The 13,036-nt window shown below is 65.7% G+C and overlaps 1 protein-coding gene across 2 annotated transcripts in view; it reads right to left on the bottom strand.

Annotated features, from left to right (window-relative positions):
- The window catches only part of CDH4 (cadherin 4), a 430,578-nt gene that overhangs the window by 13,643 nt on the left and 403,899 nt on the right, over window positions 1-13,036 (bottom strand). For both annotated transcript variants that reach the window (XM_029917315.1, XM_029917314.1), the window contains 2 exons: window positions 12,056-12,193; window positions 1,399-1,584 (listed from right to left, as the gene is read on the bottom strand). In XM_029917315.1, coding sequence (XP_029773175.1) covers window positions 1,399-1,584; window positions 12,056-12,193 — 324 coding nt within the window. The remainder of the gene's footprint in view (window positions 1-1,398; window positions 1,585-12,055; window positions 12,194-13,036) is intronic.

The following is a 13,036-nucleotide window of genomic DNA, read 5'->3' as shown; positions in this document are numbered from 1 at the left end:
GGTCAGGAGGGCTGGGGGTGGGTGAGCAGGGCAGCGGTCAGGAGGGCTGGGGGCGGGTGAGCAGGGCAGAGGTCAGGAGGGCTGGGGGGTGAGCAGGCAGGGGTCAGGAAGAACTGTCTGAGGGGATTTATGTCCTCAGGGCTGAGGGTGGGCGGAGCACACGTCTCTCTGCAGTGACCCAGGTGCTCCCCCTGCCCGGCACCGGTCAGCCCCGAAGGCGCCGGAGGGCCAGGAGCCCCGGGCACAGGGGGCTGGAGATGCAGCGAGTTGAGAAGGCACCGCATGCGCACCTGCTGGGAGAACATCCTGCAGCTCCCTCCCCACCCCCACCCCAGAAGGTCAAGTCTCACAGGCCGGGCAGCATGGGCCGGGGCCTCCAAGGGACCTGGGGACCCTGGGGGGACTGAAGTGACTTCCTGGGACACGGGGGAATGGGTGGGGAGCAGCCAGTCTGTGTCCACTGGGGACGGGTGACGACGGGACACATGGCGATGACGATGAGAGCCGTGGCTGTCAGGTGAGCTCTCGCGACGTGACCTTCCACGCCCAGCGGCTCCTGTAACGTTAGCGACAGCCCCGCGCATGCGCCCCACGTCCGGGCGCAGAGGCGGCGACCGGCCCGTGCCCGCAGTCAGGGAGCCAGGAGCCAGCCGCCTCCCCCGCCCGCCCCCTGCCGCCCGCGCCCCTGCCGCCCCCCAGACGGAGTCTGAAAGGACGGCGTCTTTACCAAAGAACCACAATTAACCTGAGAGCGCTTTCCGGCGGGAGGCATCTTTCCTCACACAGACCTGGGCCGAGTTTGGAGGAGAGCCCGGGGGGCGGCGCCCCAGGAAGGAGGCACGGAGAAGTGCGGTGCAGGTGACGCGCGGTCGGGCTCGTGGGGCCGCGCGGCCGCCGTGCACAGTCAGGCTGAGGTGCGAGTCCGGTGGGACTCAGCGGTGACTTCGGCGGAGCGCGCAGTCCTGTCCCGCCCCGCCCTGCCCCTGCGGTCACACTCCCAACCCCAACACGGTTCTTGAGATTCGTCTGTAATCCACGGCACCAAATCCTGGATCAGCACAGTCCGGGGAAGGGAAGCTGCGGGCCTCAGCTGCTCAGAAACATACAGACAAACCTTCAGACGTGAGACAGACAACCCCGCGCGCTGGACAGAGAAACGCTCCGGATTTATCTCAGCGATCCAAGGATGGGGTTCACCTGTTCCTGGACTGAGGCGGAAATGTGGCCTTCGGGAGGGGACAGGGGAGTGATCTCTCTGGGGGGGCGGGGAGGAGTGGAGTCAGGCCCCGGCGTCCCTGGAGGTCACATGACCAGGCCCTAGCAGGTGGGTGCCGGTCCCAGGCTGGCGGCTCCGGGTGGAGCGTGCCAGGGCGGACAGGAAGTGAGGGGCACACCCACCTTCACCACGGTGACCATGCCCTCGTTGGTGACGGGGTCTGTGCGGATGCTGAAGTGTCCGGAGGGGTCCCCGCTGATGATGCGGTAGAAGGCGTTCCAGTTTGGCGAGTGGGGCTGATCCCGGTCCATCACGGTCAGGTTGGCGACCACCACCTCCACCTGGTTTTCGGGGACCTCCCCGGCGTACTGCAGATGGGAGAGAGAGAGCGTTTTCACCCCGTGCGGAGCCCAGGAGCCCAGGAGCCCCTCGACCAGCCCCTGGGGACGCGCCCTCGGTCTCCCCACAGGTGGCGCATTCCCTCCACGGCGGCATCCTGAGAGTGATCCGCCCCCCCCCCCCAGCAGACCAAGGCTCACTGTGCGCGCGCTCCACACACAGGTGCACGGACCCCCCTTCAGACCCTTCCCGTGTGCCCAGACGCCCGTGCGACAGTTAGGGTGCCTGAGACACTGTGGCACCGGCCGCAGAGTGCAGGGCCCCTGGAGAATCCTGCCCGGGCGCTGCCCATGCGTGACTGCCAGCTCCTCAGGGTAACCTTGTTCTTGCCCCCATTTTACAGATGAAGCAAGAGAGGTTAAGAGACCTTGGGGTAACTCAAAGGGGGGGTGCGGAGTAGGGTCCTGAGGACCAGCCCCTGTCACCGAGGGCTGGGTCACCGGACTGGAGGATGGATCCCAGGCAGCTTGGCTCCAAGCCCTCGGCCTCCTGGGCCCCCTCTGCGCTGTTTCAGGCCTCACAGGGCTCCGTGACCACCACCCGCTGGGCACGAGGTCTCCTGGCCACCTTGTCCTGTGCCCACCTGGGGGCTGCTGCGCACACATGCCCTTTCACACCCCAGGCCAGGCGTGGCATCACTTTATGCAAAAGGCAGTCTTCCTGGGTACGCGGGGCGCCTGCCCTGGGCCTTGCCCGCCCCAGAATGAACTCACCGCCCCTGAGTCCCCAGCGCCTGGTGGGGCGCGGCGGGCAGCCAGCCTCGAGTCCTGCACCACAGACGTGCTTTGGTGGCTCCGACTTTGCAGCCACCATCTGGGTTCTCTGACACTCCGTGCGCGTCCAGGGCTGACAGCAGCCCAGGGGCCCCCGTGCAGGGGTGGCCGGCTGGCCCCCGACGGGTCGCTCTCCTCCGAGGTGACGGCTGATGGGGGCGGGGCATCCGGCTTCTGGTTCTCCCCCGTCGAGCCCGGCTGGGCCTGGACCGGGCAGTGGTTTTCTGCCCCGGCCCCTAGAAGAGTCTCCGCAGCTGCTGGGGGGCGGGGCTCTGGGTGCAAAACAGAAAATCGGGCCACAGTGGCTTGGACGCAGGGGTTGACTCCCCAGCGGGAGCCTGAAGGCTGAGAGTGGCCCTCGGTGGCTCTGTGTCCGTGACGTCGGGCTGGTGGCTCTGTCCTGTGTGGCTTCCTGGAGGCCAGCACGCTGTGGCTCGGCCATCAGGTCTGCGCTGCGTGACCACGAGGGACGGCCGCCCTGGCACGTCTGTCCAGTTGGCAGCAGCTGCCAGGCTGGCTGTCCACGGGCAGATGGGGTCACGGAGGCCCAGCAGGGTCTGTCCCCAGAGTCACTTTGCCGGTAAGAAGAGGAGACGTGCAGACTCACCCAAACGACCAGGGCTCGGTGCGCGGCTCGGGGGCCTGGGGCCTCAGGCTGGTGGCACACGTGCGGGGGCACGATGCAGACGGACGGATGACTGAACGAGCCGAGGGCCGAGCGATGGAGGAACCCAGAGCCCCGGGCAAGGCCGGCTGCCTCAGGGCCGGAAGGCGCTCCGTTCAACCCCAGGCCAGAGCGCACACCTGCGCCACGACTGGCGCTCAAGAGGCTCCCGCGTCAGCCTGCTGGACTCTGGGCGTCGATGCCCTGCTGGGAACGCCACAGCCCAGCCGCGCAGGCGCACACAGAGGGCCCTGGTCACCGGTGCTCGGCACTCACGAGTGTTCAAACCCTGGTACCGTCACCTCGTTAGCGAGAACAGCCGTGAACTTATCCGAAGAAGGGACTCCCCCAGCAGGCCCTCAGACGCCATCCCACACAGCAGCACGAGGCCCTGTCGGGTTGGGGGTGCCGGCGCCCGTGACCATTCTGAGCGGGTGGCCTGCGGCCGCTCCGTTCCCGGCTGCACCGCTGCCCTCCTGCCCAGTTCTGCCAGCGGGAGCTGCGGACCCGGAGGCCAGCGTCTAGGAGGCGCACTGGCCCCGGAGACTCAGCAGGAAGCAAGGGGGTCCTCGTGGGACCGTGGGGTGCCACAGTGCACAGCATCCAGGTCCTGGCGAGGGATAGCAGGGCTACTCAGTCCAGTGGCCAGAGACCCACAGTGGAGGGGCGAGGCTGAGCCCTGCTGGACTGAGGTCCCAGGCACTCAGCATGGGGGAGGAAGCGCCCCGCATCCCTGCGGGTGGGGTGGGGTCCTGGGGCCTCAGGAAGAGGGCCAAGGGGTGGGGTATTCAGAGGGGACTTCGCTAAGGTCTGGCCAGGAGGCCTAGAGAGTGCAGGGGGGCTCGGGGGGGGCTGGGGGCCAGGAAGTGGGTCACCCTGGGGACCGTGTGCATGCATGTGGGGTGATCTGGTCCCTGCAGCTCTCCGGGGGAGCACGGGTGTGGGGTGAGGCCCCTCAGTGTTCCTCAGGGAGGTGGGGGGCTCTGCAGGCCTCCATGCTGTCCCCCAAAAGGCCTGGAGCCGCACAGTGCCCCCCTGCATTAGTGTGGGGGGGCCGGAGACTCAAGGCCGAGACCCCCTGCTCGCCTGGGCCTCGCTGTCGCACCCAGGCCACTCCCTCTGCCGGACGTCACCGTGTCCCCAGAGCAGGAGCTCTCCGGTGACTGTTGCCGCCGGCGGCTGTGTGACCTGGGCTGCCTGAGAACTGCGTCTGTCCTCCACCAAGCAGGTGGCGTCTCTCTTGAGGCTCAGAAGGCAGGAGAACGGGCACGGAGGGCCTGGCACGCGCAGCCCAGCTCCGGGCCCTGAGCACGGCTCCCTCGCAGCTCCCAGGGGCCCGGCCACGTGGGCTCGGGTCTGGCTTGGCCGCCAGCAGTGGTGAAAACTTAGGGGGTCCCTCAGCCCCTCTGAGCCGGGCAGGGGTGCCTGCTGCTCACCTCCCAGGACAGTGGGGGCGGGGGCAGGGGGGACGGCGGCGAGCAATGTGCGCTCCCTTCAGACCTTCTAGGAATTCAGCGGTGGGCATGACCATCTGTGGTCCTGGGGCCATGGTAACCGACTCTCCTCAGGGGCTTGGTGGCAATGGAGGCCTTGCACAGGGGCTGACAAATGACAGGGCCAGTTCAGGCCATAGCCCGTGTTGTTAATAAAGTTTTATCGGCACACAGCCCCGTCCCTTCATTTACAGATGATCTGTGGCAGACTTGCTAACTGTGACATCAAGGCCCCAGACTTGAAAGGAATTGCTGCACGCTCTTTATAGAGAAGATTGTGGGCCCCTGTGCTGGACCCCACGCTCCCCACCTTGGTAACTCAGAGATGGGCATGTGGCCTCACCAGCCAATCAGGGCTTAGTTCTGGTGCCCTCTGCCTCTGTTCTGGGTGTTGCGCCCACACCTGCCTGAGGGTGTGGCCAGCCCAGGGGAAGCCTGTCTCCAGGGAGGCTCCTGGCGGCTCGTGGGGCCTGGATCCAGCTATGCCTGAAGTTACGGCTTGGCTTTTGGCTTCTGAGACCTGAGGAGTTTTCTCTCTGGTTAAGTCGCCAGGGTCAGTGTAGTGGACACCTGCTATGCCGCCTGGCTGTCTGGCACCTTCTGAATTCTCTTCTTTGTTTTCCAGAAACTTGCTTTCGCAGCCTCCTCTACAGCCACGAGCTGGTCAGGTGGCCCAGGACCTGCGTGACTCAGAAGGGAGGCGGAGAGGCCCCATGCTCGGGCCTCTGCAGGGATGGCCCGGTCCAGTGTGGGACACAGCGGCCGTGCTCCTTACGCCTGGCACTGGCAGGAGGGCGCGCTCTGGCTGGGGCCTCCGTGCCCGCAGGGCTGGCCCTCCAGTCCCGCGACCGCTCACAGACCTCTGTCTGCTCCCCTCTCTGTTGAGACGCTGGGGTGGGTCCTGGCGGTGTCACCTAAGAGCCGGGTTTGGGTGTGTCCCCGAGGGTCAGCATGGCTGGCCCATCGGGCCTTGTGTCTGCTCTGCTCTGTCTCTGCAGTGCGGGCTCCGTCCCCAGGCTTCATGGCACAGGCGAGACCTGATTCCTCCCAGACTCTGGGTGAAGTTTATTCCAAGAGTCTATTTTAATTCATGCGAGTTTAATAAAGGTTCACAAAGAAGGGCCTTAAGCTGATAAATCTGGCTTAGGATTTTCTTATTAACCTTCCCCTAGCCATAATGAGTTTTTAATTTAATTCTTTCAGGTTTTCAGGCACCGGGAAAGCCTCTCCCATGCCCCCGAGATGCAAAGACAGATATTTGGGAAAGAACGAATTTTAAGATCATTGGAACACAGTGTCTCGCCTAGATGGGAATCCGGAATTCAAACGTAGCCCCATCCCGAGGGGCGGGCCGATTTCATCTAGCACAAACCCAGCTCCAGGGCAGAAATCCGCGGGGCTCCCAGGGGAAGGGCACATTAGCACAGAGGAGGATTTGGGGGGACAGTGAAGCCGAACGGGACTCAGAGAGGACGGAGAGCACCCGCCTGTCCGCACTGCGCGCAGCACAGCCCCTGAGGCTGTTTCCGCCTCCAAGCTGAGCACTTGAGCCATGGCTGGTCCTCAGAGTCTTAAAAGACGCGTGCACGGGCTGGAAGACTTGACCCTCTCCCAGCCGCCTCTCAGGATGTAGGACACCCCCCTGCAGCCCGCGGCCCCTGCATTGGGGGGGGATCTAATCGGGAGGGGGCGCCCTCCGGGCTGGAACTCAGGGACATGCCACCGTCATTAGCAGAGCCTGGAGGGCTGGCCCTGGGAGCCCCTGCGTGGCCCGGATGGGCTGCGGTGCTGGGTAGGCCCCTGGGGAGGGGTCTCTGCAGACCCCACCCCCCCCAGCACACACCACAACTGCTCGCCCATCTGTCCTCCGCTTTGCTGACAGATGTAACTGCGGATGCGCCTCTGGACACTCCGATGGTTCTGTGGTTTGAAATGTACTTTTCTATCCAGTAAAACCAGGAGGGTTTCTGCCAGGTTCTGAGTTCAGATCAGAATCTGACTGGGGGGCCAGTGGCTCTGGTCCAGAAGCACCCTGCAGGCTGCCTTCACCGACCCTGCACATCACAGGGGAGGGACTGAGGTCTGGGGGCCAGGACGCCCCCTGAGCCTCTGTCCCCAGAGGAGGGAGCCAGTGCGCGGAACGCGGTCCTTCTAAGGACAGCTAACAGGAGAGGACCCAGCGTTCCCCGGTGTGTCCTGAAGTTGCCCTCCCACCCCCGCGTCTGGGGTCACACGCAAGCTTGTTGACTGCAAGTCAGGCTGTAGGTACAGGAGGCTGGTTCTGCAGGGGGACAGTCATGTGGCCGGCAGTGGCCGTTCTTAACGGCAGAGCACCACACCCACTGCTGCCGTGTGCGCCATCTACCCGCTCCGGGGTGGGGCCACGGCAGTGCGCCCATCTCACAGGTGAGGACACACAGGGGCTCCCGGACTCGCCTGAGGTCAGCGACTAGTCTGTGTAGGAGACAGGGTGGCGGCCGGGACTCTGGCTCCAGCGCCCGTCCCCAGCCTCTGACCCCCACGTCCGCCTGCAGCCCCGCTGGGGACGAGGGGCCCGAGGGAGGTGTCATCTTTGGGAAGCGGACGCCGGCCCGGGCAGGAAGGGCCCGTGGCGGGCTGGGACGTCAGGTGGGGTCTGTGCTCTGGCCCGCCGTCTCTCGGTGCTCGGAGGAGCTCCAAAGAACCGTTCACGGCAGAGGTTCGCGCCGGGCGCCTGCGCACAGTTGAGGGCGTTGAGTCCATCCCGGGTTAAGATGCCAGATTCTTATTCTCAGGAACTCATGCTGAGTTGGAATCTCTCCCTTCTCCTGGGTTTGTGGACGTAAGTTGAAAGCTGAGGAGACCCGGGATTCACAAGACTTGGGCCAGACCGAGCCCACTTTCGGGTGGCAGGGGGGCCGAGCGGGGCTGATGAGGGGCTTCCTGACTCCAGGAGACCCTCCTGTGGGCTTGGGAGGGGGCAGGCCTGGTGGCAGGGGCCTGGGACCCAAGGATGAGGCCCCCAGGACCCTCGGGGCAGAGTGTGTCCTGGGGGCCAGGGCCCCCTCGCCCGGCCGGCCACGCTCACTCCTGAGGGGTGCCGAGTGTCCTGGCGGCGTGGCAGCCTTGTGGTGGGCGCACCTCGCGGCAGCGCACGCACGGGGAAAATAACTTTTAATTAACATTTAAGAATAGGAACTGGATCATGCAAATCCCCCTCATCTCCTCAGCTCCTCTGATTGTTCTTGATTAAGCTCGATTAAAAATAGGCTGTGCAGGGATGCGGCCGGCCCCCCTGCCGAGCAGTGTCCTGGGCCCTGCCTGTCACCTGTCTCCAGGCACACACCATGGGCCACCCTGACCCCCAAATCTAACCCGTGATGGCCCTGTGACCCAGTCACCTGGACGTTAACACGTGGGGGAGGGGGACGAGCACGCTCCTGCCTGAACCTGGACCCCACAGCGGCCTTCGGGGTTAAGGCAGTGAGCCCCCCGTCCAGGTGGATGTCAGCATCCGAGGTGCCCCGCACCCCGCCGTGGCCCTCCGACCCGCACCTGCTCCAGGCCCGGGGCCGACCGGCACACAGGAGGGGCAGCGGGAGGTCCTGGGGCCCTCGCGCAGCTGCGGACCGCGCCCCACCTCAGGAGGGGACAGGCAGCCGGTGGCACGGAGGCGGGGCCAGGGCAGCAGCGCTCCGGCTTTGACTGTGGGGCTGCGTGACCTCGGGCAGCTGTTTATCTCACGACCCCTGTGGGCACATCAGGGAAAACCTCTAAGAAAACACACAGAAGCTTCTAGATGTGACCACCGTGGCCACGTCAGGGGAAAATCCTCTTAGGAAACACAGAAGCTTCTGGGCCACGTGAGATCCGGGCAGCGAGCTGCAGACACAGAGGTGGCCTGCGGATGCCGAGGACGCACGACGGTGGCCAGTGTGCGTGTGGCTGTCCTGCTTCTCCTTCCCCCTCTGGCAGCTCTGCTGCGAGCCTGACGTTCTTGGCGAATGAGCCCTGAAAACACTCCAAGGCCGCTCACAATCTACGGACACGGAGGGTCTCCGAGACGCGTCGTGAGTGAAAGGACAGAAGTCAGGCGCCGGGTGCAGAGGGGAAGCGCAGGGTGGAGGTGGCGCGGAAGGGGACCCTCCTCCGAGGCTTCTCAGTCGCCTGCGGTGTCAGCGGATCGCCTGGCGGGAAGCGCAGACGGGTCCCCTCCCTGCCCTGAGCCCGTGTGGCTGGCGCGTGTCTCCCAGAGCGGCTCAGTTGGCCAGTGCTCCGTGTCTGTCCTCGGGGTCAGAACTGGCCCCTCCGTGCCCGATGCCAAGAGGGGTTAACTCGCCTCAGATCCGGGCGGGCTGGCCGCCGGGGCTGCACAGGGAGGGAAGGGGACTCTGCAGACTCCCTGGTTCCCAGGACGCAGGCGCGGTAAGAGAAGCCGAGAGGACCGAGCTGGCGGGGGCTCGCCTCACCAGTGGTCACGCCCGGGCGGCGTGTGCGCTGTCCTGGCAGGAGGACGCTGTGCCCGGGACCCCCCGTCGGGACCCCGGCCAGGCTGTGCACCGTGGGGCCTCCCCGGCCGGGAGCTGGGACGTGTGAGCAGCGGCTCTGCTGTGCGCACCTTCTCTGTTCTCTCCCCGCCCCCCCATGTTTACTCCCGCGTTTATTCCCTATTTTCTCTTTCCCTTAAAACCAACACAGTTTTCCTTCATGAAACAGCAAGCGCAGCGGTTTCGAGTTACTATCATCCAGAACCACCTTTAAAAAAGCGAAAGTGATTAAAGAAAGGAGGGCACGCACGGACGGTCCAAGGTCTGAGCTGGAAACGGGGGCCCCAGGAAGGCGGGGGACTGTCCCACTGCACCACACAGCCACGGACGGGGCTCCACGTCGTGCTGGATGGAAGAAGGCAGGCTCCACCCACGTGGTGTTGTAGGAGGGGCAGGGGTCACCTTGGCGATGGACGCAGGGGTGGGGGCTGCCTCGGGACGGGCACGTGTTCCTGGCTGGAGGGAACGTTTCCCGGAAGATCCGTGCGTCATGCTGCATCCTTGTCACACCTCAGGACAATGAGCGAGACCTCGATCTGACCCGAAGCAGGAGACCCACGGGCCTCTTGTCTGGAGCTGAGGGGCAGTGCCCACTTTGGCTCCTGGTACAGTAGACAGCAGCCAACCTTCTTGGGCGTGAAAGACAGAATCGGGCTGTTTGGGGGCAGGAGGGTGGGCGAAGGCTCTGGCCTGCTTTTCTACCTGTCACCGCAGCCACTGGTGTCCATGCTGCCGCCTGCCCTCCCTGGGTGGCCACACGTTCTCCAGAGCACCTGCTGCAAGTGCGCACCGGGCCGGGGGGCAGGCGGGGCTCCGAGCAGCTTGCCGGGCTCTGGGGCCATCGCCAATCTCCGGCTCCCGGCAATGCTTCCTTCAGCACCCCACTGCCGAGCTTTGCACCAAACCCAGGGTGGTCGGAGGTAACAGCAGGGCTGGGCTGAGTCCGTGACCCGGGTCTCCACGGTGGCTCACGCCAGAAGCACATGCTTTACTCCCACCAGGGACACCTGCCCATGGTGACAGTGGAGGTCCCGAGGCTGTTTCCTGGGGGTCCTGGGGGTCCAGAGGACTGATGCCACCGCCCCAGCAGACAAGGATTTGCAGGCTGGGACCAGGACATGAGCGTGTCCCTGGGAACAGTGTCCTCTCACCTGGGCACCTGCCCTGGACCACCTGGCCCCCTCCCTCGGCAGATGGGTTCTGAGCATCCCAAGGTGCCCACCACTGCCCCAGCCGCCAGGGTTGATGCCAGGTGCCTGGCTTGGAACTCGCTCCACTCAGCACTGCAAGGTCACCCCGGGGAGGCGGCTGCTCCTCAGGGTGCTGTGGTCCTGTGCCGGCACGGGCCTGTCCTGTCCTACCTAAAGACAGCGGTCTTTCTTGCCAGGTGTGCGCCAGGCCCTGCTGGGGGCTCGAAGCCTGGCATCATTGTTCTTCCAGGGCCGCTCGGGGCTGCTTACCCTCGTCCAGACCCCCCGGACACTGGCCCTGAGCCTTTCTTGCATTGCCCGCTGGCACAGGAGAGCAGATGGAAGAGGAAGCCAGCCCCCCACCCCCTACCAGGTGGGCTGGGGCTCGGCGGCTCCCCCCATGTGCATGCTGCCATCTGCCCACTAGATGGCGCTGCGCCCCCACCGGAGAGGCCACCCCGCCAGGTCCCAGGATGAGGGAGCTGGGAGGCAGTGGGTGCCCGGGAGTGGGGTCTGGGACTCTGTGACTCTGGGACAGGACTGCTCGGGGTGCGGGGGCATAGGGAGCAGGAGGAGAGGGTGCTGCTCGGAACCCGGGGAGGCTCTCGTGTCCCAGACTCTGGCTTGTGACGTGTCTTCCTGGCGCTGAGCGGCTCTCTCCGGGAGGAGGGACCTCCTGTTCCCCGCCCCCCCCCCCCCGCCTTGTTGCACCTCAGGTACAGCTTCTGGGCTCAACCCCAGCTGCCCCCACTTCCGGGTTAGCAGGGTGGGTTTGGGCAAGTGACTAATTGTCTCTGAGCCTCCACCTCCTCCCCCATTGCTGAGGGATTGTTGGGGGAGGGCCCTGACCCGCACGAGGCTGGGGGACTAGCGCCCAGCAGGGGTGGCTCCCAGCGTGGCTCGCGTTGTCTGCCCGCCGGTGGCCTGGCACCCAGCAGAGGTGGCTCCCAGAGGGCATCCTGAGGTCCTTGGGCAGCAGCCGGCTGCCAGCACCACCCGGGGAGCCCTCGCGGACCTGACTCTCCCTTCTGCCGGCCTCGCCCCTGCACCTGCCGCATTTGAGGACGGGCACCTGCAGGGAGGGGGATGTCCACTGGCGGGGGGGGAGGGCATGGGGCTGCTCGCCAAGAGCCCGGGTGGTCATCCAGGGAGCGTGTTGGTCAGTGAGTGGGGGGAGAGCGGAGGCCGGCCCCCTGAGGATGGCGGGGTGGCTCAGAAGGGTGTCACCAAATGTGCGGAGCCCTGAGTGAGCCGTCAGGGGCTCCTGGGGCGGGGTTCCGGTGGGGCAGCTCTGGTGTGATCTGTGACCCCGGCTCTGAGCTGGGACAGTCCCCGCACCAGGGCAGCCGGTCTCTGTGACTCGTGGGCTCTAGACTCAGAACGGACATGCGTGAGTGTCCACCAGGGGCACTTGGTCACGTTGGCCGGGAGCAGCCTGGCATGGGCAGCCCTGCTGGAGGGAGGACGCCCAGCGTGTCCCCAGCCTCCTCGACTTTCTCTCACAGGAGCTGAGTTCCTCCTGCAGGGACCGGCCCGTCCTGCGGAGGCCCCCCCCCCGGGCCCCCAGGAGGTCACATTGCACACGTGGTCACACGCGGTCACACGCATGCCACCCAGAGTGCCTGGCCCCAAACACCCCGGGGCAACTCCGGATTCAGAGAGTGTCCGGCCCACTCTGCCCTGGGCACCGCTCAGGGCGTCAGCTGTGGCTCACCAGACCCTGCCCCCGTGTCAGCCTCCCGCTGCCCAGGCCGCCCTCCATCCGCCCAGCGGGGGAGGCGCGGCCGCACTCACCGTGCTCGCGGTGAACTCTGGCGGGTTGTCGTTCACGTCCGTCACGGTGATGATGGCCGTGGCCGTGTTCGAGAGGCCGTAGTTGAGGTTCCCCTCCATGTCTGTGGCCTGCACGATGACCGTGTACTGCTGGACTTTCTGCGGGGGCGGGGGGGGGCATTAGTCTGGGGTTTGGCCTGTGCCTCCCATCAACGCGCAGGCTCCCCACGGCCGTCCCTGTTGGGGAGAGTCGCCCCGAGGGCCCTGGGCGCTCTGGGCTCCCGACCGGACGCCCTCCCCCACGGGCCGCGCGGCTCAGGGAGGCCTGGCTGCGTCATCCCGGCGGCCCTGGCCCGGGAGGAACGGATCGCCTGTGGCGCCGGCACAGAAAGGAGAACAGGGTCCATTGCGCGGGGTCCAGGAAGCCGGGGGTGGACACTTGGCAGAGAGCAGGGTGTCCCACCGACCGGCCAGGGCTCCACGGGCCGCCCTCAGACCGGTCCGCACCTGTGCCTCCTAACAGAGCTCTGAGCGTGTGGTTTGGTGCCATCCGTTGTTGGTTGTCTGTGCCCCTCGCCGAACTGGGCTCTGGGAGGTCGCGGCTGTCCCCAAGGCCAACGGCAGTGCCTGACACATAGTGCGTGAAATGTTCCTACGTGACTGTTGGTGACAACAGGAATGCTGTCCCCTGAGGTCCCTGGTGCCTGGTAAGTCTGGGTATTTGTGGGCAGCTGGGAGTCGCTGAGGGGCTGGAGGGAAATCACATGATCCAGCAAGTGTATAGGGGCCGGCAAACTCTGGCCCTCAGGCCAAACCTCCGACCTATTGGCACCCGGCCACGCCCACTCATTAGCGCAGGGCCACGCCCACTCATTAGCGCACAGTTCCACAGTTGGTGGCTGGTTTTGCTGGACAACAGCTGAGTGGCTGTGACGGAGATCACAGGGCCGGCAAAGCCTGAAACAGTCACTGTCTGGTCGTTTACAGAAGACGGGCGTCAGC

This window comes from Suricata suricatta, chromosome 12, assembly GCF_006229205.1.
Source record: "Suricata suricatta isolate VVHF042 chromosome 12, meerkat_22Aug2017_6uvM2_HiC, whole genome shotgun sequence".
In the NCBI taxonomy this organism is placed as follows: domain Eukaryota; kingdom Metazoa; phylum Chordata; class Mammalia; order Carnivora; family Herpestidae; genus Suricata; species Suricata suricatta.
Note: the sequence above shows the minus strand (reverse complement) of the source record. Positions and strands in the feature narration are given on the sequence as shown.